This window comes from Phalacrocorax carbo, chromosome 2, assembly GCF_963921805.1.
Source record: "Phalacrocorax carbo chromosome 2, bPhaCar2.1, whole genome shotgun sequence".
Classification (NCBI taxonomy): Eukaryota; Metazoa; Chordata; class Aves; order Suliformes; family Phalacrocoracidae; genus Phalacrocorax; species Phalacrocorax carbo.
The window spans coordinates 105,163,968-105,190,506 of record NC_087514.1 but is presented as its reverse complement, the minus strand read 5'-3'; the positions used below and the strand labels follow the sequence as shown (position 1 = coordinate 105,190,506).

General features: G+C 36.3%; 1 protein-coding gene across 8 annotated transcripts; it reads right to left on the bottom strand.

Annotated features, from left to right (window-relative positions):
• Positions 1–349: 349 nt before the first annotated feature.
• Positions 350–26,508, bottom strand: BRD9 (bromodomain containing 9). 8 transcript variants are annotated; one of them, XM_064443772.1, is made up of 18 exons: positions 26,396–26,508; positions 25,453–25,673; positions 23,638–23,770; positions 21,569–21,629; positions 20,519–20,663; positions 17,703–17,813; positions 16,744–16,919; positions 14,516–14,644; positions 13,551–13,683; positions 11,153–11,228; positions 9,252–9,347; positions 8,341–8,473; positions 7,448–7,559; positions 5,970–6,008; positions 5,319–5,390; positions 3,846–3,948; positions 2,038–2,205; positions 350–1,298 (listed from the first exon to the last, which is right to left on the bottom strand). In XM_064443772.1, exons 1-18 carry the CDS (start codon positions 26,466–26,468, stop codon positions 1,198–1,200), a joined length of 2,082 nt encoding a protein of 693 aa, XP_064299842.1. In that variant the 5' UTR covers positions 26,469–26,508; the 3' UTR covers positions 350–1,197. The 8 variants fall into 8 exon arrangements, with proteins under 8 accessions (XP_064299842.1, XP_064299843.1, XP_064299844.1 ...); XM_064443773.1 differs by having other exon boundaries at positions 14,516–14,605; XM_064443774.1 differs by having other exon boundaries at positions 16,744–16,859.
• Positions 26,509–26,539: the final 31 nt, after the last annotated feature.

The following is a 26,539-nucleotide window of genomic DNA, read 5'->3' as shown; positions in this document are numbered from 1 at the left end:
ACAGGAAGAGCAGGCAGCTAGCGTGTAGAGGGGAAAAGGCAGCCACCCGTGAAATTACGTGTAACAGCCAAACAGAAACTCATACCCCTAAGAAGTGGGGTGGGGGAGGAAACAGTCTAGACCACAAATGCCAAACCTGAGCGAAGAGATCTTCCTACTTAGACTTTACCAAGAATTTGGTATCAGAAACTCCCAGTTAATTTTGTTTATGGTGACATGTGGCACGATGAAATTTATCTTCTGAGGCAGCACAAAAATTGAGACCAAAACTTCCTAGTATTTCAGACTTAGTAAAGATAAAGAAGCAAATTTTCCCCTGGCAAGAACAAGGTATTTCCAAACATGAAAAGTGGTTTTGTATTTTTATTAATATTTACAAAATATTGTGAATTCATAAGATTTGGCAAGCTTGCACATATCAATGGTACAAAATCCCCCCTTCCATCAGTACTGAATTATAAAAGTTTTATTTTAAAATTACTGAAAAGCACACCTTATCCAGTATTTTTTCCATCCAAGTAAATATACATATCAAATTAAAAAATATAAGTATTTTATTTTCTTTGTGTTTCAAGACAGAAGGGATCACAAAAACATCCATCTTTCTTGGACCCAGGGTAGAATTCTTGTAGTGAGCATTTTAATGCAACTACCAAGTATTGTTACTCTCAAATTCAGTATCCTCTAGAGTGATTGAAAAAAGATTTTTAAATATGGGGAAACAGAAACAACTTCTACAGATCATTAGGATTAGGAGATGGGAAACATAATAAAGATCACAATTCAGGCCGTTCTGACAGTGCTGAAATAAAATACTCCTCCCTGAAGATGTTCAAGTTAAGACTGGTTGGTAACTCTACTAGAAACATTTAATGACTGCTGCTGTGATACTGGGAAAATTATCACTTTTTAGTATCTATAAATTACAATTTTTACTAAACACATTATTTGTTGTTTTCAGTCAAGATCCACACCCCGGTAGGCAACGTCCTCCCTCAACAAACAAATCAGAAGCAGGTTTTGGTACATTGCCAAAAACACGATGTACTTTTTTTTTTTTTTTAATCCAGCATATATGAAAATATTATACAGGAATCCTCATAGAAAAGAGGACAAAATTGAGGTTTCTGCCATGGACAAAAACTTTATAAAAACATAATACAATTAAAATACAAAATATGTATAGTACATGTCAGATTAGTTAGTAGTGGCATTTGAGGTTTCTGGAGACTGAAGAAATTCATAGGGATCGTGAACCATGTCTTGCTGTTCTCCAACACTCAGATGGGAGGGGCTTCCTGTAGAATACAGAAGAAAAAAATGAAACCTTTAGAAGTACAGAAAAATAATGGAGAGATATTTATGTATATGAAGAACATGGTTATTTCATATGTTCCTTTCAGACTTTTAAAGCAAGACACAGACATTTAAATGATACTTACACAGGAGATTTTGAAAAAGAAATTGCAAGATTCTTCAGTAATTTAGATCCTTTTTGAAAAAGCAGTCATTATTCTGTTACTCTGAGTTGAAAAATTACACAAAATCTGAGTATCATCCAACCAACATTTCCTATCTTGTCAGAAATGGCACCAAATTGTTAAGTGATATGCTACCCTATCATCCCATTGTATCACTGGATTTTACAGTTGACAAGGGAAGGGCTATTGCAGAATCCAACCAGTCCCTTGCTACATACAACCATGCCAAAGTAAAATAAACATTATATACTCCTTAGTATTTCTAAGAGGATAAAATGCAGGTGTGTATAGGAACTTGCCAGTCAATATCAATTTACTTCACAATTACTTCAATCATGTCTAATCTAAAAATAAGTAACTAGAATTAGTGTCCTTAATTACACAGGACAAAAGCACATCTTCTGAGTTGCCTTTGCCATGCATATTTAAAAATTAAGACATGATTCTGTTTTATCAGAGTAGTTTCATGCAAAGATTTGTGTAAATTAAAATAAAGTTTTAACCAGTTTCAATTAGAGCAGAGATATTGCAACTTCTGCGACACCAGTAACTTTACCAAGATGATGTTGGTCTCTTTCAGAAGTATTGGAGAGGGAACTCAAATTGGATGATGGCCGGGATCCCACTCTGTCAGCCTGAGCTTCATGAAGGTCCTGCAGCAGCTTGGTTGTTTCATCCAGATGTAAATGGTTGTCATCATGATCAAGCTCCTTCTTCACTTTCCCTAAGGGCCACCAGTTACCAACCAAAATCCACAATTATCACATGCAGACTGACTCATGAATTACCAAGTCACTATAAAAATTCTAAAATAAATTAACACAAGTGTTGTCTATCATAAATCGACCTCGATCTTGCATTTTCCTTTGCACTTCTAACAAGGCAACAGCTGCAGATCTGTTTGCAGTTGCAAGAAATACATGCTGCAATGCTTTTGGCAATATTGGAGGATGAAGGAAAGCGCCATCGGAAATGGCTGAAGCTGAACTGACTCCCAGTATTTGAACAGCTGTAAGAGCTTATCAGTTCAAATTCCAGACATGAAATAATGCATTTAGTTTGTGGCAAAGGAGAGGAAGTCAGTAGAAAGATTACTTAAATATCTAACTTAAAATACAGTTAAAATAGAACATGTAATTTACGGAGGTGAAGAAATCCCCATCACAGAAAGTTTTAAGAACAGCATCTTCTCCAGCTTTTGTTTTAGCAAGCCAAATAAAATTGTGAAATTGCAAATAACTAGAAGGATGTGCCAACATATGCTGTTCTTTTGGCTGAAGACTTAAAAAAATCTCCCCCAATTTTAAACAGGAAAATAAATGCTTTCCCTTCTCTTTGAGCTATCTTCAGTGCAGACCTTGCTAACTGCAAGAATTATGATAAGAAATAATGCCATAATCTCTCTGCAAGCTAAGTAATCTAGAAGTATAATTATTTAGAAAAAGCTCAAAGAAGAAAAATATAAGCAGCTTTCAGTCGAGCAAGAAATTCATAGTAAGATTGGTATGTCTAAACATTATCTATAAAATAGGTATTTATTCATTTTTTACTGAACTGCAATAAAATCAGTGTGTGACAGCATAATCAGAACTTACAATTGCTTTTCAGAGAATCCTGCACATGTGGGAGAGAGATGTAGAAATACTTTTTTTTTAAAGCTTTCAATTACCTTGGTTATGTTTTACCATAGATAGTTTGGCAACTTTCGCATTCTGAATTAGAAGTATCTTAAACCATAAGCAGTATTTTTTCTGTGATGACATTTTTAAAGACATTTGACCAGCTCAGCAGCCTGCAGAAATGGGAACTTTACTTCCTCTAGTATTTGAAGGAGGATACCTATCGAAGACATGTATCTGAAACAACATCCTAATGTTTTTATACAACTGCCTTATTTGATGCTGAACTCCTTCCAACACCTGAAGTTTCTTCTGATTTTTGTTCTGGGACATTCTAAGTGGTGATATGATTGAGCTTCACATACTTACCTAGTTCCCAAGGTATTTCAAAAGACAACATATGAAGCAATAACATTTCTGAGCCAAAGCTCCACGCTGATTCTTAAAATTTACGTTACTATGAACACATAAAAAACAGGTAAAGCTATCAAAATTGTGAGGTACAAATACTTTGGTTTCTTCAGTGATACAGGAAAAGTTAGCTTGGCTAGCACATGGATGTCTCAGAGGAAAAACAGGCAAAGGCTTCATTTATCTTCAACCAGCCCTAGACTTTTACCTATGTCAAATGTGGACTTACTACTATTTTTTTGAACACTTCTTTATTCTTAGCAAATCCAGCTGTTATTTTGCCTAAAAGGTACAACTAAACCATAATTGATGGCTCATACATTTAATTACTTACCTAACGAACTTAACATAGAAATATCAAGAGATACGTCTGAATACGGTTTCATAGAGAGAAAGTCCAAGTCAGAAGTGTTACTGTCTCCAGTGGATTCTCCAACCTATGAAAATACAAGAAACAGAAAGACTAGCAATAGTGACAAGCTGCCATAATAACTTTTAAATGTTTAAGGTAAATGCATGAATCCATACTCTCAGAAGTGTGCACCACAACACTTGAGATTGCAGCACCCGTAACCATCTTGGCTAAGCTGCAGCTCACAGGCAGCTCAAACACGGTTCCAGGACAGATCATTCATATGAACGGCAAGGGATTTGCAGGGTAGTCTAAATATCTTTCATCTCATGATCCAGGACTGCTGAAACCAGCATTACCAAATACTCTGGTACTCAATTACATGCTCCAGTCACCCCTGTCCCATGGCAGAACCCTGGCAGGGGGAAGCATTATCAGCAAACCCCCATCATGAACCACTCCCAGATCCCCTTTTTCCTCCCCTTCTCAATGCAACACTGGATTTACTGAAATTTTTAGTAGATGACTAATAAAACTATTAAGGTGGGCCTCCCTATATACAGTATGAGCCAGAGGTGTTCTCTCAAGTATTTTTTCTATCCATTTGGACAATGAAATACAGCCTGCACTACACAAGTTATTTTTTTTCCTACCTGTTGCAATACTGCTATGTAATGGCAAAAACTAAGAGACCAAAGTAAAAGTCATTAAACTTCAAAACACATTCTAACAGAATTCTCTTGAGGTTGCCTGTTCCAGCAGGAGGAACAAGACATGCAGGTAAATACACAACCAGGTATTATCTTTCAGAAATATGAAAATGAAACTTTGCACTTTCATAAACTAAGTTACCAGGCACCTTCTAGAGAACTATAAACCGTTCCACAACACATAAGGAATATTTATAAAACTATAAATTTTATTAGTTGCTATAATGCAATCCATATAATTTTTATGTGAATTGCCATGGCATACAGTGCATATCCTTTGTTGTCAGAAATAATTTGCAAGAAAAGCCTGTACCACTTAAATAAAGATTTGATTAGTAGCCGTGAAAGCATAATATATGCATTATTTACTCCTAATTTCTAACATTTTCAATGGATGGGGTAAAACTGATAAATACTACTCTTTTTTTTTTTTTTCCACTTTTACAGCAGGCTGAACTTCAAATATTCATGAGCAGATCAAGTACAGATTCCTAAGTGGTCTTTCTGCCTCCGAGATTTAGTTACGCATGCTGAATTGAACTAGAGAATACAGAACAACAGGACAAACAAAGCCACTAGCTACAGCAGACTGAGTGCCAGAGAATTAATTTCAAGATCTGAAAGCTTATTGTAGATGCATTAATTTTAATCTTCTACCTCAGAGCACGCACAACTTTGCACTGAAACAAAATCAATGCCTCAATAGTATATATATATTTTTTTTTAAACACACAAGCCATTTTACCATAATCTGTTTGGAAGAATCCGGACAGGTATTACGCAACTTGTGTTCTTCTTTTATAAGAACTGGCAGAACCTAAAGAACCAAACCATATTTTAGATCTTAGCATCTCATAGCTTATACTTACGTTTAAGAACACACTTGGTTCATATAATTTACTAGTTTACCATGATCAGATCCTAGGCCACCACAAAACACTACCATGTTTTGTGATGTTTGCACAGAACCCTTGGGAAAAAAAAAAAAAAGAAAAAAAAAAAGAGACTAGCTCTTCTCTAATGGGTGACCATATATATTAACATAAACAATTCAGAACTAACCAGGACAGCCTCTTTAGGACTAACCTAACAGCCTCTTTATCAAGGAAGCATTTATTAGGAAGCATGGTAGCATTGGGTTAACAGTTGGACTTGATGATCCTAGAGGTCTTCTCCAACCTTAGTGATTCTATGATTCTATACACTCCACTTATCAATCTTTTCTGTATTATTATACAGATCAGATGCATATTAAATAAAAATAGGAATTTGAATGTTGGAAGCCCACAGATCATAATTTTCTCTGCTTTAAATAACAAGACACTTTTTGCAGTAACAAAAAACCCAAAAAACCAAACAAAAAACCCCCATCAGACTGAGTATCAGCATCACTTACTTTAACTTCATCCAGTGGTTTTACTGGGATGTTTCGTCGCTGGAAAGAAAAAATACTAACAATTACTTTTATTCAACGTAGGAGAAAGATCTCTCTTGTAAAATTTCCAGTATATTCAAACCACACACAAAATGAGGCTAGAGACAGCTAACTTTTTCACATATCTGTAATGCAATTACAATGTAAGTTACTGTTTTGAAATATTTTACTACTATGCATTTTACCTGATCTTTGAGACCGCTTACACTTATTCTGCCCACAAACTTTATATTCAAGTGCAGTATCTTAGTCATTACTTTGCTACCTTCTGATTCCAAATCATTCAAGGTTGCACTTGTTCATTCTTACTCAAATGTAGCAGCACAAAATACTCAAGAATAAAACACCATGGCACATCACCATGGAAACATATTTAATTGCACAAAATCCGTACATATCCACATATGTCACAACCGAACTGCATTTCTAAGTGTAAACAGCCATTGACAATTTGAAAGGTATTCAGAAATTCTCACTTGGAACAATATGCATAGAACAAGGTGGCAAAAAAGGAAAGGCACATGTTTAATTTTAAAGCTAAGTTCAATATGTTGTGTACACACATTTCTAGATATAGAAGAATAGTCAAAATACTGTTTTTGAACTTTCTGAACTTTTGAAATTTTTTTAACTTATCTTTTACTTTCCTTCCTGTTCCTTGTACAATCTTTTTCCAGTAGGGACTGGAAAAAAATACCCTGAAAATTCCAAATGATCCTCTGTATTTTTCATTCAATTGTCTCCTTTCACCAAAACTTCACCCACCCTATTCTCCTTCTAAGTCTGCAGAGATTTAGTATAATCTCATTTCCACCATGTCACGAAGTCTGAGTACCTTCCATCCTCCCCCCACCACATCCCCCTTTCTTTATTCTTGAATCATTCAGAATGTCCTCATTTTATTATTTCAATTATTTCAAACTAATAGTGGTTTTCAGAGTGAAGATAACACGGAACAAGATTCTGCAGTTTCTGGTAGCCTTTTTTGTCTTGGGAATGCAAATGTTCCCACCAGAACTATACACACTTTGAGAAAAATCTCTTCTCCAGTCTTAGTATGAATCTCCTAAACAAAGTGCTTTTGGAAATAAGCTAAACTCAGAAGCAGATACGAAGTCATGACATTGAGTGACAGGGCTACCCAAGCACCATTTAGTTGGCTGGTCCCTTCTCCCCCCTGCTATGTTGCACCCCCCATCTCTTCCTCTTCTGCAGTCACATAGTGAACCACATTGGAGAACTGATCTAGCTGGAGAAAAGAAAGGATAGCTTCTCTGCTGATTAATTCAGTTTCTCACCATATGGTTGCATAAACAGCTAAACCTGCACTGCTTAAACTGACAGCAGAAAACAAAGCATCTCATACAATATTAAAAACCAAAAACAGGTCCATTCTTGTTCTGATGAACCTGTGACATTTCTGTGCATCAAGGACACACCTGCTTTAGCTGATAAATAGTTTTGGAATGATCTCCACTAGTGATCTGGTCCAGAAGATCATCTACTATTTTCTTGCTGTAATTTCCAGCATCCTTCACAAATTCTTGTAAGCTAGTAGGAATGGAGATATAAGCATTACAGAAAATGTCTACTTTTGTACAAAATATTTCAACTTATAATACGGTTTTCCCCAACCACGCTGCATTACACCTTTACTTTCCTTGTTATTTTACTCTTTTATGCTTCTTCAGAAGAACAATTAAGGCCTTCAAGATAGAAGAAAAAACCTCCCCCTTTTTTTTTTAAATGGAAGTAAATTTATGCGCAAACTTGTTTTTCACAACTACCAGCAAATTTTCACGTTAAGTATAATTGGTAGTGGGTTAAAAAAAAAAAACCACAAAGAAAAGAAAAAAACGCTTGTGATTAATTCTTTCCTTCCAAGATTAACAATTCAATGAAAAGTAGCATTTTCCTTTTCAAGTAGCTTTAACTGTTTTGAAACTCCTTGAAAAATACCACTGTTTTCAAGTCACTGAAATCTATTGCTTGCATGTCTAAACCTACTTACTGCTGGGTATAAAGCAAAATGCTAGGTCTTTAGCAACCTATAACATCCTGTCGTCAAAGACCCTAATAACAAGATCCATTACAGCCTTGCAATAAAATAGGGTAACTTAAAAGTGCAAATGGAAAAAACAAAAAAACAACCCAAACAATCCCCCCACCAACCAGGATGAAAACTAGCTTCAAGTCCTGTAGTAAGCTATTTTTAAAATAAGTTTTAGAAAAAAAGTATCAGGATTTGGAGGCTCCTAGCTGACATTTTGTCTAAACTGTTTTTCATAAATTTGCTATGAGAAGGTAGGCCTTCTAATAAGGCAGCGCTTACCTTAAGGCACACTGTATCCCAGTTTCATCACCATATGCTGAGTACAGGAGTTCCATTTCATCTGGTTTCAAATCATGAAATATAGAGTTGTTTTGCATGGAAGGTGCTGTACTAGCACTTGTAAGAAAGGTTACTAGACAGGTGGAAGAAAGATGACAAATGGTTAACACAAGTGTAAAAGATCACTTGGGCGGGGCAGGCGGGAAGAAAAATAAAAGGATTTTGTTTTCTGAAAGAGATACAAAAATGCCATGTGTTTTTCCCCCCAGTTGAAATCAAGAGCAATATCTCCAGGACAATTCCAGACTCTAGAATCAGTGCAGCTATTTTAACCCTATAAATAAATGTACTTATACTACTGGAAAATAAAAAACTAAGTTAACCACCCGACTCCCACAAAAAAGATTCATCCCCCTGTCCCCTTTTATATTTCTGCTTTTTGCATGTGTCTACTTCACTGTTTTTTGCCAGTCAGTTTCTGGACAGCAGATTAGAAACTATTAAAATTGTCAATAATACTAGAAAAAAACTCTACAGTTTGTGAAATTCTTGTCATATGATAAAAAAATTAAATGACCAAAAGGTTTTTATTCTCAACGCTAAGCGCAGCTGCTCAAGAAAAATTCTTTCCTCCAGAGCAAATGGAATAACCATTACTGGCAAGCTTCTAATGTGGCCATAACACTAAGGCAAAACATTAATCCATAAACTCCTAAGTAAGTTATGTTTAATAAGCAAAAAAGTCAATTTAATTAAAACTGCATTCTGCTGCAAATGGAATCATTATATATTATAGAAATAACCAAGTGAACTTTCATTTGGAGACAGGTATAATCTGAAATTATCTTATATCAAGAAATTGCTCAAACATTTAATTAACACAAAGTTAAAACATGTTACGTGGCATTTACCTTTATTTCTTCGTTCATCTTTAAAGCCCAGTGTAGTGAAGCCAGGTAATAATTTGCTTGACAGTGAACTCAGATCCACTGGGTGAGTCTCTTCCTCTAATAATTTGATTTAAGAGATATTAATTTTCAGAAAAGCATTTCATGTTTAAAGTTTATTCATGGTGAACATTTCGATGTTACCATTTTAAAAAGCTGTAGTTACCATAAAGGCTAAATGTCTTTTAATCTGTACATTTTTATTAAGGATAGGTAGTGTAATTCAGGTTCTCCATTTAAATTTCCAATACTTGCTGTAAATATGTTTCCATCCTTTATTTGCAAGATCTTTGGCTTATATTGTTATTTTACTTTCAAAGTATACAGCAGCATCTGAAATTCTTTTACTAGCTGATTCACAAACACACAAGATCCAGGTATTATGAAGTGATAAAAGCAATTTCTTATGTTGACTAAGAGGTATTTTGTCTACAGAAACCCATACACCATGTAAAGAACCTCATTAAGATAATTAACATTATGGCTATATTAGTATTTTTTTCCTCTAAAGTTCTCAGAACTGCTTATTTAAAATGGCTCAAATGATTTGCAATATCCTTTTAAAAACAAACAAACAAAACATCAACAACAAAAAAAACCACCAACCCCGCCCCCAAACCCAACAACATTGAGGACACTTCCAGTTACTGTAAATCTCTCTGGTGTTTTGAAATCTAATGGCAATTGTGCTCAATTACTGAAAAACAGAAAGCAAGTTTATCCCTAGAACCTTACTAGGATTAAAAAAAAAAAATTAAACAAAAATTCAGATCATACTGAATACTGAGCTGCAAATTCAGTGTAACTAGCATTAACTATACAAACAATCAAAAAAGAGTCTGGAGCACAGAAACATCAGGAAACAGACAGTACTTCACAGCACACAGTGAAAGCTTGCTCTGCTCCCATTACCACCACTGTCTAAATTTTCAATGGCATGATTTCAAAGGTATTAAATCACATTCATTTTCTATTTTTTTCAGAAATAGGTAAGGGCATGTCAGTGGCCAAAATGCTCAATTTCATTCCAGAAAAAATTACTACCAAACGAAAGGGAATTTAGACAGTAATAGAACTACAGCCTTGTGTCTCCCAATCAAAAAAAATCAATAGAAATGTGACTAGTCTAAAGGGTTCATGCGTTCATCAGTGCAATAATAGGTAAGCTGTGAATGAATTCCAGTCTCAAAAGATGCAGGCAAGAAAGGGCTAAATCAACATGACATGCAGCAGCATAAAGACTATGATATTTTGTTCATTAAAAACTTTCAAAATTTCTGCATTTTGTGCTCAAAACTGGAAAGCATATAACAATATAAATAATGTATAGTAGTAGCGCAAACGAAAACCCACAGAAAAGATCAAGAAACTAAAGAAAAACAATTAAGCAAAACCTTATTAAAACTGAAATTTAGCGAATAATTTAAATTAGGAAATCAAAAAGAAAGGTAAAAGAGGATTCTCAATTTGCATCCATGCATTGCACATTTACATAGGATTACAGCATTTTCATTCCCCTTCTGTCTATTAGATTTTAACACTACGGGTACTTGGAGCAAAAGCCTGTCTTCCAAGTTCTCTAAAGTTGTAGCAACTTGTAAGTGCTTATGGATAGGTATTATTTTACCTCCTTACTGTCAGTGTCAGTAAAACAGAGCATCTTTAGAGTGAAAATTTGAAAGGCAAAGAGAAGCATCTGCTATTGGAGATACTAAATACAGCTGTTGAGGAAAATGGTTTGGGGAATAATTTTTTTTTTTTAAACTCATCTATACTACATAGGATCAGTATATACAGTAAAGACTTCAAAATCTGCTAGAGCTTTCAACATTAGAAATGTCTGCCTGAAAGATTATGGTATTTACCTTCTGCTTCTGGATCAGATGAATTTACCACACTAAATAATAAAGTTCCATCTCCATTTTTTTTCAGATAACCGATCTGTAAAGAGAACCACAAAGACATAGAAGCAATTATTCAAAACAGTCCAAACTCGAAGGAGTTGCTTACTTATGCAGAAAACCATAAAAAGTACTTTTAGCTGTATTCAGATCCTGCACTTTGGCATTCCCTTTATAATACAGAGAATCTTGGGTCACAATTATTTGTCACTGCCTAGCAAATGCTTCAGAACAGAAGACTTAGGAGTAAAAGTTTGTGTATCATATACAGAACTCCTTACTCATCTTCCTAAATCAAATCTAAAGTTTGCATCCAAGACAGAACCAAATCCATTATAATTAGTATACAGTCAGGCTTTCTGACTCCCAAGCCTAGTACACCTTCTTTTCAGAAGCAGAACTGTAACTCCTATCCACAATTTACCTCACTGTTTATTTTCAAATCCAGGCTGAACTGCTTGTTTTCATACCTCGCCCACAACTTTCTCTAATTAGAAGAACTTTTATGAACACACTACCAAATTATTAAAGAGGAAGAAGTGCTGTGACAGACCTATCAGAGCACACAAACACAAAAGACAGCCAGAAGTGTGAAAGACAGTAGAACACACCGGGGTCTGTAAAGATAGAGTCAGAACTGATACGACAAACTAAGCTGATGTCAGAAACTGACTACACATGAATCATAAAAAAAGACTAACTTCACAGTAAAGAGGGAAAATGAAAACTATGCTCTCCCTAAAGAAATATTAGCAGATACTTCCAAGTAAATTGAACAATAAATCTCTCCCCTATTTTTCTCCCCTCCCTCTTAAAAAGTTTAAAACTCTGCATATATAAGGCCAAAGCTAATGGTGGCATATAATAGAGGTGACAAATGTTGGAAAGAGAACGAACAGGAACAATACTTCCGAGTGATGGTAAAAGTTAACAACAGCTGAACTCTAAGAATGTGTCAGTGTTACCTAGATTCAGTGTGATCTACAGTGGGTTGTCTAGCTGATTAACAGCCTAGGCAATTAAGAACTGTGCTCCTACAACAACTCTTTACTGCAAAGCTGACTGCGTCAGCATGAAAGGCCTTCTCAGCAAAGCTAGCAATTAGCAGCAGATTGGTATTGCTTTAAAGGGTTTTTAAAAAGCCACTCTTACTTTGGAGGTTTTAAATAGCCTTCAATACTAGCAAGTCTTCTAATTATCCAAAGAAACAGAAATATACTGAAGAAGCTAAAGCTTCTCCCACTGTTCTTTGAGGCTTTACTTCCTAATCCAGTTGAGCCTAAGGTGACTGCATAACAATTTCTTGTCCAAGAACTAGACATTTAAGTCTGAAGACACAACTGCTACCACTAAAGCTTTAAAGCAAATGTTTCTTCTGCAACAGTTGTTGAAAAAGTAGGTGGAAACTGCAGGATGTAGCAACATCCCGATTCTTCTTTTGATTGCAGTGGTCACTAAGTATGTGACAGAATAAGGAAATGTGGCCAAACTATAATGGTGGTAATAAGACTCCACATGAAGCAAGGGAAGCAGAATAAACTTATCTCAACATAGGCCTGTAGCAAATGCCTGTAGCATTCATTCCAATCCCATCATGAAATAACGAAGGAATCCACCATTATCACATAGCTAAGAAAAACAGAGCCCACAAACAGATTGTGTTGAGAAAACTGCACTGTTGCTGACCTTTTGCTTCTAACTCTTGGAACAGCACAAAAACCAAACACTTGGAACAGCATCAGGATCACATTAAAGGTGACCAAACCTGTGGTTAATACTGTCCTAAATTCCAATGTGGACAAACAACTGCTATATTCTCCTAGGCAGTGAAGGATGTCTGTATTTTCTACTGTGCTATAGCTGACAGCTACTATTTGTAGGTACAAAACTACAAAAGGTTCTGTTCTGGACTTCTCATTGAAAACAGTAATTTAACATTTAAAAATTCCTGGACTCCTTAGGTTGAGAGGGGAAATCCTAATAACCCTTCTACCTATGCCAAAGTTTGCTTTTTCTGAGGTTGCAACAATAACAGTGTGATGCTATTTTAACAATTTTCAATACCAAGCATTGAAGTTAAGGAAGCCAGATTCAAGACTGAGCAACATTTCACTGTTTTCTGAAAGTGAATTTCTAAAGATGCTCAACACACAGTACAACTTGAAATCCATTTAGGACACCCTACAATGTGCTTCAGTGGGAACTGAATTATAGACAATAGTCATATTTGTATTCCACACAGAGCATATATCCTAGATATTACAATCTCAGAAAAAGTAATGCTAAAGCTTGTTTCCTAAGATGAAACAAAGCATTCAAGTCAGACACAAAATGGAATTGTGAACTTTGTTGTGCAGTAAACCTTGCTGTTCGGCAGATATCGATTGATCCTATCCCGAGCTTCATCTGCTGCATGTTCCACCAGTGCCAGGACATGTTCTTCAGCTGTGCTATCTGTCAGGCTGCATGCATTTCCTTCAGGTTCAAATATGCAACTAAGAAAGAGAAAAGGAGCAGCTGTAGAAAATTTAAACAAAACAAATGGCTGAATTCTGAGTTTGCTAAATAGAACTATCAGGCCCACTCCTCTCCCAGTGTCAGTCTATTTCAGAATTTAAGTGGAATTATAATCATATTACGAAAACTGAAGTTTTGCAGCAGAAGCTGAGAACTACCAAACTACTGAACTTCAAAAATGTAATTGTTTCTGTACCTTGATGAAAATAAAGGAAGTATTCCAAAACAGAGACTGGGAGTAAAATTGCATTAATACAAGGTGAATGCTGTATGCGTCCTTAGTCTCCCACATTAATGAATACACTGTTTGCACAATTTCCAAATAGTAAGATGCAGAAATTACGTGATGAGGGAATGGAGACTGTGTATCTTTAATCTGAGAAAAAAACTGCAATAGGCTGCTTTTATGAGGATTATGTCATTTAGTTGCTTCTAGAAGCAGGACACTGCTCCCAGTCTAAGGGAGTCCTTTAATTCCTATGACTCTTAATATTGGCAATTAGTATTCCTAATCACTACTGATCACACCATTCCTCCTCATTGAAATTACAGCATTTAACATTTATCTTTCAGTAGATCCCTTTTCATTAAAGCATCAAAACAACAAAAACATAACAAATAAGCATACCTAAGTTGGAACAGGACATATCTTAGCTATTATACAAAATTAGAGAAAAGTATCATTATACGGGGAAGTGTGAAGATATCATAGGATATGGCAGTCTTCATTATATTATATATTTAAAATAAACTTTGTACATCAAAATCTTTCAGGGCATTATATGGACAGTAGACACTAGGGCCAAACACCTTAGGTACTGGGTAGAGCATCTCCTCACACCAAATCCATTTCTCTCTCCTGGGGTATCTTCTTCCATTTGCTTAGCTAAGAATTTCTCTCTGTATAGAGATTCAGATCCGATACACAAGAAAGTTTTGCTATTAAAGACAATAAAAACATCACAGGATCATACTATTATGAGACAAATGTGTTATACGATTTTTGTTTCATTGAAACTTTAAGAAAGGGTGAACACAGCAGGAAACTCCTCAACAACTGGCACTTTTTATCACACTCTACAGAATACTTATTGGAAAAGATTTTTGAAAGAATGTTCAGAAGGTCACAACATGGTGGACAAATTTTTCAGAAACTACTTAGATATTAGGATATCCAAGTGATCAAGTCACTTAAACTACAGTATAGAGGTCTAAACTGCTTTAACACTTTGCAAACATTGACTTCAGCTATTTCTCTATTTTTAACTCTGAAATATGAAGGCAAAAATATCTGCTATTAGGTTCAATTCTCCCCCCAAAGCTCTTATTGTACATAAAAAAGAACAATATCATCCTACTGATGCCAAAATATAAGTGTTTAAAAGGTCAAGTTAATTACAAACACCAAATTAACTCCAACTATTAAAAGTTATATAAACATTGAAAAGAACAGGAAAATAAATTTGTACCACAGCTTATTGCAAGGAAGCTGGTATGAGGATAAAATTAAATGTCAGTTATTTTTAACTATTTGACCTGTATGTTAAGGTAGATATTAAAGACAGAGCAGTACTATATTGCTTGGCAGTCTCAATTTCTTGCTCTGGTAGCTACCTGTATTTGAAGATGAGCACACAAAAAGTGGCAAAGTACAAAGTTACTCCTATAATGGAGTGCATGTAAGAATTAATCAGAAGAGAAAAATCTATTATTCTGGGCACCATTTAAAATGAATCATCATATCTTAAAAAAAAACCAACAAAACACCAAACAAAAACCAAATCACCTCCCCCGCAATCAAGTCTTGTTTACAGAAAGGTACTTTCAGTTAATTTCTAGGCACAATCCATTAAACAAAGAACAAATTACATTTTGATAATTCTCCATGATACAGAAACAGGTATGTTTCTGTATGCTGACATTAGAATAGTTCCAGCCAAAAAAACTTACTCAGTTTAAAATTATTTTTGAAGATACAAGTTGCAGTCTCCTATTTCCACAAAACAACCACATTAAAAATACTACTTCTTCCATCAGACCTTAAGCAGGATTACAAAAATGCTTGAAGTGTAACAGAGAAAGTGGCTAATTAGAACTCTAAAGGTCACTTTTAACAAAAATGAGAGAGCATGAACTTGAAATAACAAGTTACATTTCACTTTTTTTACTTCAGACGTTTAAGAAAGAAGCCTGCAGAACATATCTACATGAACAGATTATTTAAGACATGACTAGTAACGCCCTGTTACAGTCTTATTTTCATAAAATTCCAGTTGATATAATGCTCTACAATTTAAATTGAAAATCTATCCTAGGATGCCTATGTAAGAACACTGAACAACATAATTTGCTTTTAAATCAGTTTCTGCTATAATCTCCTCATAAAATAGAAAATAAAACCCTTTATTTTGACTAAAAATACGACTTTGGGACACAGGGGTGCCTATTAGCTGGAAGATATCTATTACACTAGCAACATATTTCACAAAGAAGCTTAATAAGATTTCATTGGGAAGATGTTACCATCGGCTCCAGAAATAATATCCTGGACCTCTATATCCTGCCAGATAAGACTAAAGTTAAATAAAATCATTTACTGATCTGGGGCTACTTTGCCCTCTATGAAAGATTGTGTTAGATTTTGATACAGTCAATCATTTTTGAAAAAAAAAAAAAAAAAAAAAAAGACAAAATGCAAAAGGTATTTGTGGCTATCTTAAAAATGAAAGAACGTTTCAAACCATTGTAAGAAGAAACTACTCATTTAATATAAAGAGGGATAAAAATATCTATATATACACTAACTCTAAGTGTTTTAAAGAATATGCATTCTTTGCATTGTTTGTTTCAAGTTGGGAATCACTGGGTTATTAAACTAGTTCTATAAATAAGCAAATAAATAAAAGGCAATAAAATAGCCCATTTATGCTATGGACCACAAGGAGAAAGGCTGAAAGAAGTTTTTCCCCTCTCAGTTCTTTCTGCTAATATTACAAAAGCTGCAACAAACCAGTAAGCATGCCCATTAAAACCTTTACCTAATAACTTCTTTATTTTGCTTTTTGGATTTCTTGGTAGTCTCTGCTTGTACAGGAACAACTTCAGGGACAGGTTCCTCAACTGCTGTGTCTTCATCACCCAAAAGAGCTGCCTGCTGAGAAAAATCCATGTCCTGCATAAACGACATGCTGCGCTTCAAAGCTAACAGCCGTTCCTAGAATCAGAAAGGACAGAGCGGCAGGGACTTAACCTTTCCCTCATAGCCAAGATGCTATGATAATGGGATGGGATGGGAATGGCCATGGCCTTATTTTGTTCTTAATGCCTCGTTTCCAATGGCGATGCAACATGATTTGGTCATGGTAGCATGGCATCAGAATTTCTGCAGCCCAACTATCAAGAGAGAAACAAACAAACAAACAAAAACCTGCATATGCAAAGACAACTGCCTATGTTACACAAAACTTACCATAACTGCAACACATGCACGTGCACACACACACATGCACACACACAAAGCAGCTCATCAACATAACTTCATTTTACAAGCCAACAATTGTATTTGCTTAAAAAGTGTGTCTGCACGCACGCATCTGTGAAACCCCTGAAACCTCCCCTACACCCACCACCTTCAAAAAATACAAACTTCCTTTTTTATGCACAAATAAAACTTAAATGAGATCTTGTTTTCAAAGTTTCAGCCAGAGGCCGTATTTCTCAGTTGGGTTTTATATACGTGGATCTTAACTGCATCCACTGAGGCCACTGGAAGAAGCTCCTACAGACTTCAGTGGTGCAGATAAGGTTGAGAAATAAATGTGTGATTATAACAAGACTGCTATCAAACCCTTAGACATAGCAGCACTAACAGGCACTGTTATAATTAATCATAGATGGACGAAATAACATTTATCATTGTTATTAATTATGTTCCTTTTAAGTATGACAAATAAAACCCCAAAGAGTTTCTGTTTTTTGTTTTTAATAGGTCTCTTACTTTGCTCATCATCTTAAAGCCTGTGTGCAGTATCTTCTTGGCCAACTTGTAGTAAACAGTATCTGGTCTGTTGTAAGTCATTGCATTATCACACATCAGTTTAAAATCTGCCTGTAAAATACAAAACAAAAGAACTGTTAAAATTTCAAACTCCTTTGTTAAATGACTGGAAGATACCATTCCATCATGGCAGGTCTGTGAAGAACACAATCATATTTTAGCAGCAGTCTCATGGAATAAATGAAAGCCAAAAGTTAACACAGAATTACAAAAGTCTGAGCCCTTTTTGCTCCTTCAAGATGCTCAGTTTTGTCTGAAATTGGCTTGTTATAAAAAAGAAAAAAAACACAAAAACACCCCCACAAACAACCCACAACATTTTCCCCCGAATGCCAAATATAACATTTCTTCCTTATGTAAACAAACCAAGCAGAAGAAATGGAGAAATTAATAGAAGGACCGAGGCACCAAGGTAAGTACTTTTTGGGTGTTTTTCGTGCCTACTAAATCAGCATAGGCTTGAGAAATACAATGATGTCAGAAAGATAGAAAGTGTCTTCCATATAATTTTATTTCTAGTAATTTGACGACTTCTTCAGTCACTTGCACTGAAACAAAAAAAGAAGACTTTACAGCATAAGAAACAGCCTTCTAAGATGCTCATCACATGCAACAAAAGAACAGAACAGCCAAGCCCAATTTTATCTTCTCCTTTGAATGGTTATCTGTCACACATAATTTCAAGTAATTTTTACTTATGCAAGTTCCAAAAACAAAGGTGCAACACACTCCACTGTGAACAGAACTAAAAAAAATCTGTTGCAGATTGCAAAAGCTTTTCCTAGGGTGCTTTTTTTCTAGTCACATGCTACTGATCCGTAGAGTAAGGTACTGAAAGCATTTTTAGAAGCTCTGTGAAACACTGAATTAAAAAGACATTATTATATGCCTCTGAAAATTTCTGAAGCTGGCAAATCAATAACCAAGAATTTCATGCAGTAGCCTTTCCAGGCACCTCACAAATTGTATCCTAACAAATTAAACTGGTGCCTGATTTAAGAATGTATTTTCTCTCTTAATAAAACTTTTCAATATTTAAACAATGATTCTTCAAGAAACTGGGTTTCATTTATACTGTAGACACAAATGCAAGTGTTTTTTGTGCATGAGACCACTATATTTGATGATGACTTGGTTACGTGCAAAAGTGTGTGCAAACAGAACAGTAAGCTCTTTGAAAAGTTAACCCATTGAGTTTACAGACCAGTGAATAGATTTCCCGAGACAAATATTTTTGAAGGTTACTATTGCAGTCGGATATAGAAGTATTTCTAAAGACTTTCTCTGGAACCCAACATTTACAAAAATAACCTTGCCCTACCACAATCCTGATCAGATTCTGTAAATAAACAAAAAATTGTTTTATTTCCTGTTTCCATACAGGGATGTCACAGCAGTGCTCTCCTCATCATTTAGTAGTTGTCATCAAGCCCATGCTAAGCAAGTAGGTGAACAGAGCTACAATTGGTAGTCTGTGACTTTCTATGGCATTTAAGCCATCTGCCTTTGCTTAACGAGATCATCAGGAAAACAGAAGTTGAGAAGGTGACATCAAGGAGCAAACTATCAGCCAAGAAGCAGATAAAGAAGCCCATGTGAGCTACACATCTAGTGGTGGCCTCTGAAGTGCTACAGAAGAGAACTGCTTGCCCAACTTTGAAGTAGATCCTTTACTCAGCAGCAAAACTGATGAGTTCTCTGCAACTATTTCCCCTCTTCTAAATAGCAAATGATTCTTGCAGATTCTGTTCTTAGACAGATTATTTATTGGTTTGTGACTAGCCTCAGCTACTTGTAATAGGTATAACAAAAATGAAAGATAACCCTTCGAGCAGGCCTTGTTTTAGGGACTTGTTTTTAGACTTGTTTTTAAGTCTCAATACTTTTTTTGAAAAATAAAGCGTACGTAACAAAGCAGAATAATCCTTGCCAAAGACCTATAGGAAATATAAGCCATTCTTTGCTCACCTTGCTGGACCTTTCAGAAGAAGAATTTAACCCTGAGAAGCAGCCAATGCTCTCTGCCAAGTCTGTAATTATATCAACACCACTCTAGAAAACAGTAATACTGAGGGCAGCTAATAGAACTTCATTAATCAGTTAAGGAAACCTCCTTTCCTTCCAGGACCTGGCAATACCATGAAAAGATTTCTTACAGTACTGTCTGTAAAACCACAAGGCACCTAATGAACTCTTACAGTAACAGCAATACACAAAATAGCTACGGCAAGCTGCCAATAAACTTGCCAAGTAAGTTTCTGCCAAAGGACCATTCCAAATGAAGTTATACGGAAAAGAGGATAATTAAAGACAAAAAGTATGTAGTTGTTATTGAATCTTACACAAAATGCTTCAGTGTATGCACAGATTTCTTGCAGACACGTCAAATTGCCTTTTAATCAATCTAACTAGGTCTAGATTAAAAAAATAGAACAAAAAGGAGCTCCAGGTTCTTCAACCGCTTTAGTCTTTGTGAAAGTCTTACTCCTGTTTATGTCTAGCAGCATGAATTCCATAGTACTTTAGAGGATGTTCTTGGTTTCCACAGTAATTTGGAGTAGAATCTGACAAATATAGAGCTTCCACAGTGAAAAACAAAGCAGGAAACCCATTCTACCACACAGACCATATAAAATTGCTCAGTTCTGAAAAAATGCACATTAAAATAATTAATGTAAGAAAGACTTCTACAGTTAAAAGAAGTCCTCAGTTTCTTACTAAAGAGTTCTGAAATAACTAAATCTCTATCAATTCACCTTGAATTCAGTGACTGATTTGTATTCATTCGCTGCAATTTTTTCCTTCATCGTACCAAAATCCATGGGGTGCTTTATTATCATGGAATATCCAGGAGCAATGGCATCCGTGACTGGAAAAGCAAAAAACCCATGAGGATCTTTCCTAAAAATAAAAACAGTGCATTTAGATTTATACCAGCAAACGACATTGTAATTCTTTTTATACCACATTAATAGTATAAAAAGAACAGTACTACTTAAAAGAAAAAACACTAAAAGCACTCTTGTAAAACAGAAGCATATTTGAAAACTTCCTGATACAGCAAAGTCTTTTGATTACACATATGTAGACTTTTTGAAAGAGATTCAGCTAGCTCTTGAACTACTTAATTATTTCTTGTGTGTTTTCTGTGTCTCTATTTACAGTTCAAATAGGTCTTTTAGCTTCACTGAGTAATAACCTTTTCAACTCTTCTTGTTCATGAGGTCCTCTAAAAACAACTACAGTGTTTAATATGTTCAAATTACTTCCAAATTCAGCTTTTTGCTATGTAATAAAAAAGGAAAATGAAATATTTTGGGTTTGTTTTGTTTTTTAAACATGAGGTACAGGGTTCACATCTTATGGAAAACAGTAAAATAAAAAGGCTCTCCAAATTAAAAGGATTATCAAGTAAGCAGGTATAAACTTGCTTTGGTAACTGACAGAGGACACAATATAACAAAATTTTATGACAACACTTCAATGTTTTGAACTATTAAAATTCATAACTGTTCTTAATTCCTGAACTAAGACATTAATATTTAATAACTTTATAATGGCAATGTATCCTCTGCCCAAAATGCATCCCTGCCAAAAGCTAGAATTGTAGAGTGGGTAATAATTTTCCTCAGCTAATCTTTAAAAACTCCCGGGTCTCACATGGTCGCAAAGGTTACCAAAAATATTACAGGCAGTCTTTAGGTACTATTTTCAAACAGAAAACCAGGATAAGAAGTTGTAAAGTAACATATACAAACATGCATTATACACTGTCAGCACAGCTCTAGATACAATACACTTAATACCTTTGAAGCTGACGAAGGAAGTGTTCTAGTAATTGCTGGATCGGTGTGCTCTCATTTTCAGCTGCAGTTTGAGACAGAAACACACATAAGTGCAATGAAACAGAATATAGATATATTTATTTATTTAAAAATATAAACACCAGAGAGAAAATCTTAACTGTAAGTACAGCTGCTACTGACCTGAAGGTCAGTGAGACATGGATTTCAAAGCAGAAGCATACCAGATTTCTAAGCAGACTGTAACTATTTCCTTTGCTTTACTACTTACTTAGTTTTCATCACGTTAAAAACCGGTAGACAGTAAATCAGATGTGATGCTACGTCTAGTAGTTGTAAGAAAATGTATTAATAAAGTGAAAGTAAGGCATTATGTATTTTTAAGGAAAAGAAAACTGAAACTTTGTTCCTCAAATACTGCAGTTGGTAAACCCATATTCTTAAAAATTATCCGTGCAATTTTAATGGCTTCTTTAACATACCACCCTTGAATTAGTTTCTCTGAATCTTTTAATTCAAAAACCGTGATAAATAGACGCAGATTTGCTGGCAAGAGAGGTACTGATTAAGATTTACTTCCTCTACAGATTAGACAATAAGCACTACTCATTAATTACCTGTTTCATGCACATACTTCAGAAAGAGTGGCTTTAATGTGAAGTTTGAAAAAACTAAAGAAGTAGCATGCTGAAACCTAGAATTGAAACTCCAGTTCTTCATCATGATAATGGAGAGACATTTCCCTTCTTAACCAGAATAGGTAAGGTAATTTACATACTTTTGAACAACATTTTACAAGCAGATTAAAATAGAAGCCTTGTCAATACAGAGATCAGTTTTTAGCTTGTCAGTTTTTCAAGGCTCCACACTACCCAGAGACATAATGCTTTGACGAGAAAATTTCAGTTATCCCTATCACATCACCTTGACAGTTGATGGACATCATTCCTCAAATTAATGTGCAGCCATAATTAGAAAATTCCTCAATAAATTACTTGACCAGTCAACAGGCAGTGTTCCAAAGACAAGACCAACAATATTGCTCAAGACCAAACTTTTTGCTATTAAGTTCCACTTCCAGGCATATGTGTACTGAGATGATGTATCTGAAAATTCTTTTAAGTAAGTTTAGTTTTAAGTAAGTTGAGTTTTTACTATCAAGCAATAGCTACAGGTTGAGAAAGCATGGCAAAATCTAAAGGGGTTAAACATGCACAAGTTACCACACACAACTGATAAGTATTTTGGCTGCTAATGAGAATTAAAGAAGTTTGGTAAATGAAAACTGGGGGACTCTGGTCCTTAGAGGCAGCCTATCATAACTTACTGCCATACTTTTGATGAAAATAGAGATATTAAAGTTGCCCCTTGACAGGACAAGGGGCAACGGGCACAAGTTGGAACACAGGAAGTTCCACCTCAATATGAGAAAAAACTTCTCTCCTATGCAGGTGCCAAAGCAGTGGAACAGGCTGCCCAGAGAGGCTGTGGAGTCTGCTTCCCTGGAGACATGCAAAACCCACCTGGACGTGTTCCTGTGCCCCCTGCTCTAGGTGTGCCTGCTCAAGCAGGGGGGTTGGACATGATCTCCAGAGATCCCTTCCAACCCCTACCATTCCGTGATTCTATGAAAACTCCACATAGGTTATAAAAAAAGCCCCTAACAACTGCTAAGAAGTCTCCACTAGATTTTTTTTTTTTCCCCTGAAACTGAGCAAAACTTACTTTCAGACAGTCTGACCATTGTTCTGTAAATGCTAAGGAGAAGGAATTAGGGGAAAACTATGGACAATAATACTTTTATACTAGCTTTATTCTGCCAAGCTACAGGAGCCAGACAGAGATGTCCTTGACAAGTTCAGTCACATGAAAACAAACCTATTAAAACCCAGAAGCACCAAGAGGAATACTGACTTTTCAGATAGCATAAAGTTCTGAATGTTGGAAAAAATAAAGTCTCTAGACTTCAGCAAATCCTCATGGAACTTCTACATTTTGGTACCTTTGAAAAAAGCTTTGTGGTGCGTGCTTTTAAAAACACCAATGATTATTTAATTTTTCACATTGCATACCTGGCTGAGTTCTGCATGCTCTGACAGGACGATCTGGGGGAGGTTCAACCTCCACTTTTTTCCCAGGATCAAAGTCATCAGTTTCTCCTTCAGTGTCACACTGTTCTTTCTCCCTTTTCCTCTTTTTCTCTTCCTAGCATGGCAGGAAGAAGACAGACTTTAGAAGAATGTACTTGGAATGTGCAATCCCACGTACCAAAAAGTAAGAGACAGTGATTTTTCCTTTAGAATGTTCATTCTATATCTGAGCCATAATATAGTTTAAACAATAATGCATACATTTTCACTATCACTTTTTCAATCTTCTTCTCCAATTAAAACTAATACTGTTCACCTTTTGCTTCTTTGTATTTAATACACTATTGTTTTATCACTAGTTACTGTACTTTTACTGAAAAGAATGTTAAACTCTGAAGCTATTTATACGTAAAATTGCATAACAAGCTACACCAGAGAATAGAGGCAGTTAATTTACTATTAAGTAAAGATCAGCCTGTAGCTGTGCTTTGATCAATATGATTTTGTTGTTTGGTGCACTAAACAGGAGTCAATAAAGTATGTGATAATTTAGGAAGCCTATGAAAGAACCATAAGAAATGCTCTTCCTGAGCTTCAAAGGAAAGGCATACCTGAGTCATTCCTATAATCTTACAGGCATATTCATGTTCACACAGAAGAGCACTTGTTTAGACTACAGTTTTGTTACTGTTCTATCCGTTAGCTTCCTTTGCATGCACTAATGTTGAAATTCTGGGGGAAAAAAATCCAACACACACCCCCCCCAATTTAGCAAAGGCAAAACAAATAATGTGATTTGATGCTGCAAGATCTTGTATTAAAGACAGTTGTTTTGTTATATTTCAAGTCCCAGCCATACCCTTAACAGAAACATTTGAAAATGTTTATAGAAAGAAATTTTTCCACTACCTACACTGTATTCAAGAGCTTCCGAATGATCCTACATGATATATCACTTTCAAGTATATAAGCCTAACAAATAAATCAAATTGAAATGACAGATGTTAGCCATACACACATATGAATTAGCACTGAAAAAACCTGTCATATAAGACAGAAGAGAACTAAAAAAGCAGAGTTCAGAGAACCATTAGTACACAGAAGAAATACTAATAAAATGAAATTATACACGTAACTGTACTGTCAATGCCTTCTTGCCAATTTCAGTCTAACTCCTAAAGGTTCAACACAGACAACTAAGGTGACCACACATTTTGCTACTAAAAAAGCAACAAAGCCTAGCATACAGGTTATTCTAAACAAGAGCCAACAAGACTACTGTACCACGGTACTCAACAGAACAGATTTCAGAAAGCTGTTTTGAGTAAATATAAAAATTTCAATAACTTGGCACATCTCAGGACAGAAATGCAATCTAGATTCCTTTGAAGAGCTGAAAATACCCTTCTCAAAAGTTAGCAAAACATGTTTCTGACCTGGCTGGAATACAAAATATCCAACTTAAAAACAGCAGTAGTCATACCTACTGACAAAGCAAACAGATAAGAAAAACAAGCAGTTACAAGAAACAAGCTTTTACTTTGTTCAAAAAAATCATCACGGGGATCTCTCTTTTAAATGGAAGAAATACACCAACGCACACAGAGGGGTTTTCTACATTTATGAAATGCTGTCTCCAAACAATAAGCTTCTTGCAACAGTGATTTTAAACAAAACAAAGAAAAACAAAAAACCAACCGACCAAACAAAAAAAGGTCTGGTACTCTGCACCAGATTTTAATGCTGATAAGCAAGCACAAAGACTGGTATGTCTGAATTGTAAAAATCTGAGCTTACTTTTCTCTTTCTTCTTTCCTCATCATCTAGATGCTTTTCTTTTTCCTTCTCAGCCTTTTTTTTCTTTTTTTTCTTCTTTTCTTTATGTCGTTCTCTCTCATGATCTGATCTGTCATCATAGTAACTAGAATCATGTCCCGACCCGGAAAGTTCAGTCACTTCACTTCCTCCAACTTTAAGCACCAGCTTTAAAGGTTTTTCCAAAGGCTTATCCGCATAATCTGAATTTAAAAAGTAAAATATTTCATTAATGGACATGGATGTGATAGCATACAACAATTAACAGTGCTTCTAGAAATACTGCTTACAAGAATTTGTTGCAGGTTGAAAATATACGCAATACACTTGGAGAGAAAAATAAAAGCAAAGACTGACAAATCCAAGTTCGGAAACAGTTGTTCAGCACATTTTACACGACCATTTTCCACAAATTTGTAACACGTAAGGAACCACCACCCGAAAACATCACAAGATCCTTGCCAGACCAAGGTGAAACCGAGTACGGCTCAACCAGCGCGGTTACCGGAATCCACCGGTAACAGCCGTGGGGAGCAGGAAGCCGCTCGGTCCCAAAGCCCACCCCGCCGGGGCCAGGGCCGCCTCCCCCCTCCTGCAGGCCACCGCCCGCCTCACACCCCCGCCCCGCCCCGCCGGAGCCCCGCAACGCACCACCTCCCTCTCTCCCTCCCCGTCCGTGTCCCGTCCACACCCCAACCCCCCACAACGGGACGGCGCAGGCGGCCGGGCCCCGGGCGCCCTCCCGCCGCAGCCACCGCAGCTCCCGTGTTCAGGGAAGGGCCGCTCCCACCCGGCGCCCCGCTGCCACCCGGCCCGCGGGCCCTGCCGGCAGCCGCGGGAGGGAGGCGCAGGGCAGGGGAGGGGGCAGACGCACACCCGGGTACAAAGAGGAGTTCCCCCGCTCCGTGCCGCCCCCGGCACTTACCGCTGTAGGAGGTGGCGGAGGCCGAGCGCCATTCCGCCTTCTCTGCTTTGTGTTTCTTGTGCTTCTTCCCCATGGCAGCGCCGGCCCCCACCCGCCGCCCCTCGGCCCCCCCCCACCCCCGGAAGCGCTCAGGGAGGCAGGGCT

What these genes read in the sequence shown, in the direction of transcription:
- BRD9 (XM_064443772.1), bottom strand. Translation starts at nt 26,468, where the DNA reads ATGGGGAAGAAGCACAAGAAACACAAAGCAGAGAAGGCGGAATGGCGC. An exon ending in AACCACTGGATGAAGTTAAA is followed by an intron (nt 5,391 to 5,969) that starts GTAAGTGATGCT and finishes TTGGTTCTTTAG; the next exon opens with GTTCTGCCAGTTCTTATAAA. An exon ending in AAGAGACCAACATCATCTTG is followed by an intron (nt 1,299 to 2,037) that starts GTAAAGTTACTG and finishes TGTATTCTACAG; the next exon opens with GAAGCCCCTCCCATCTGAGT.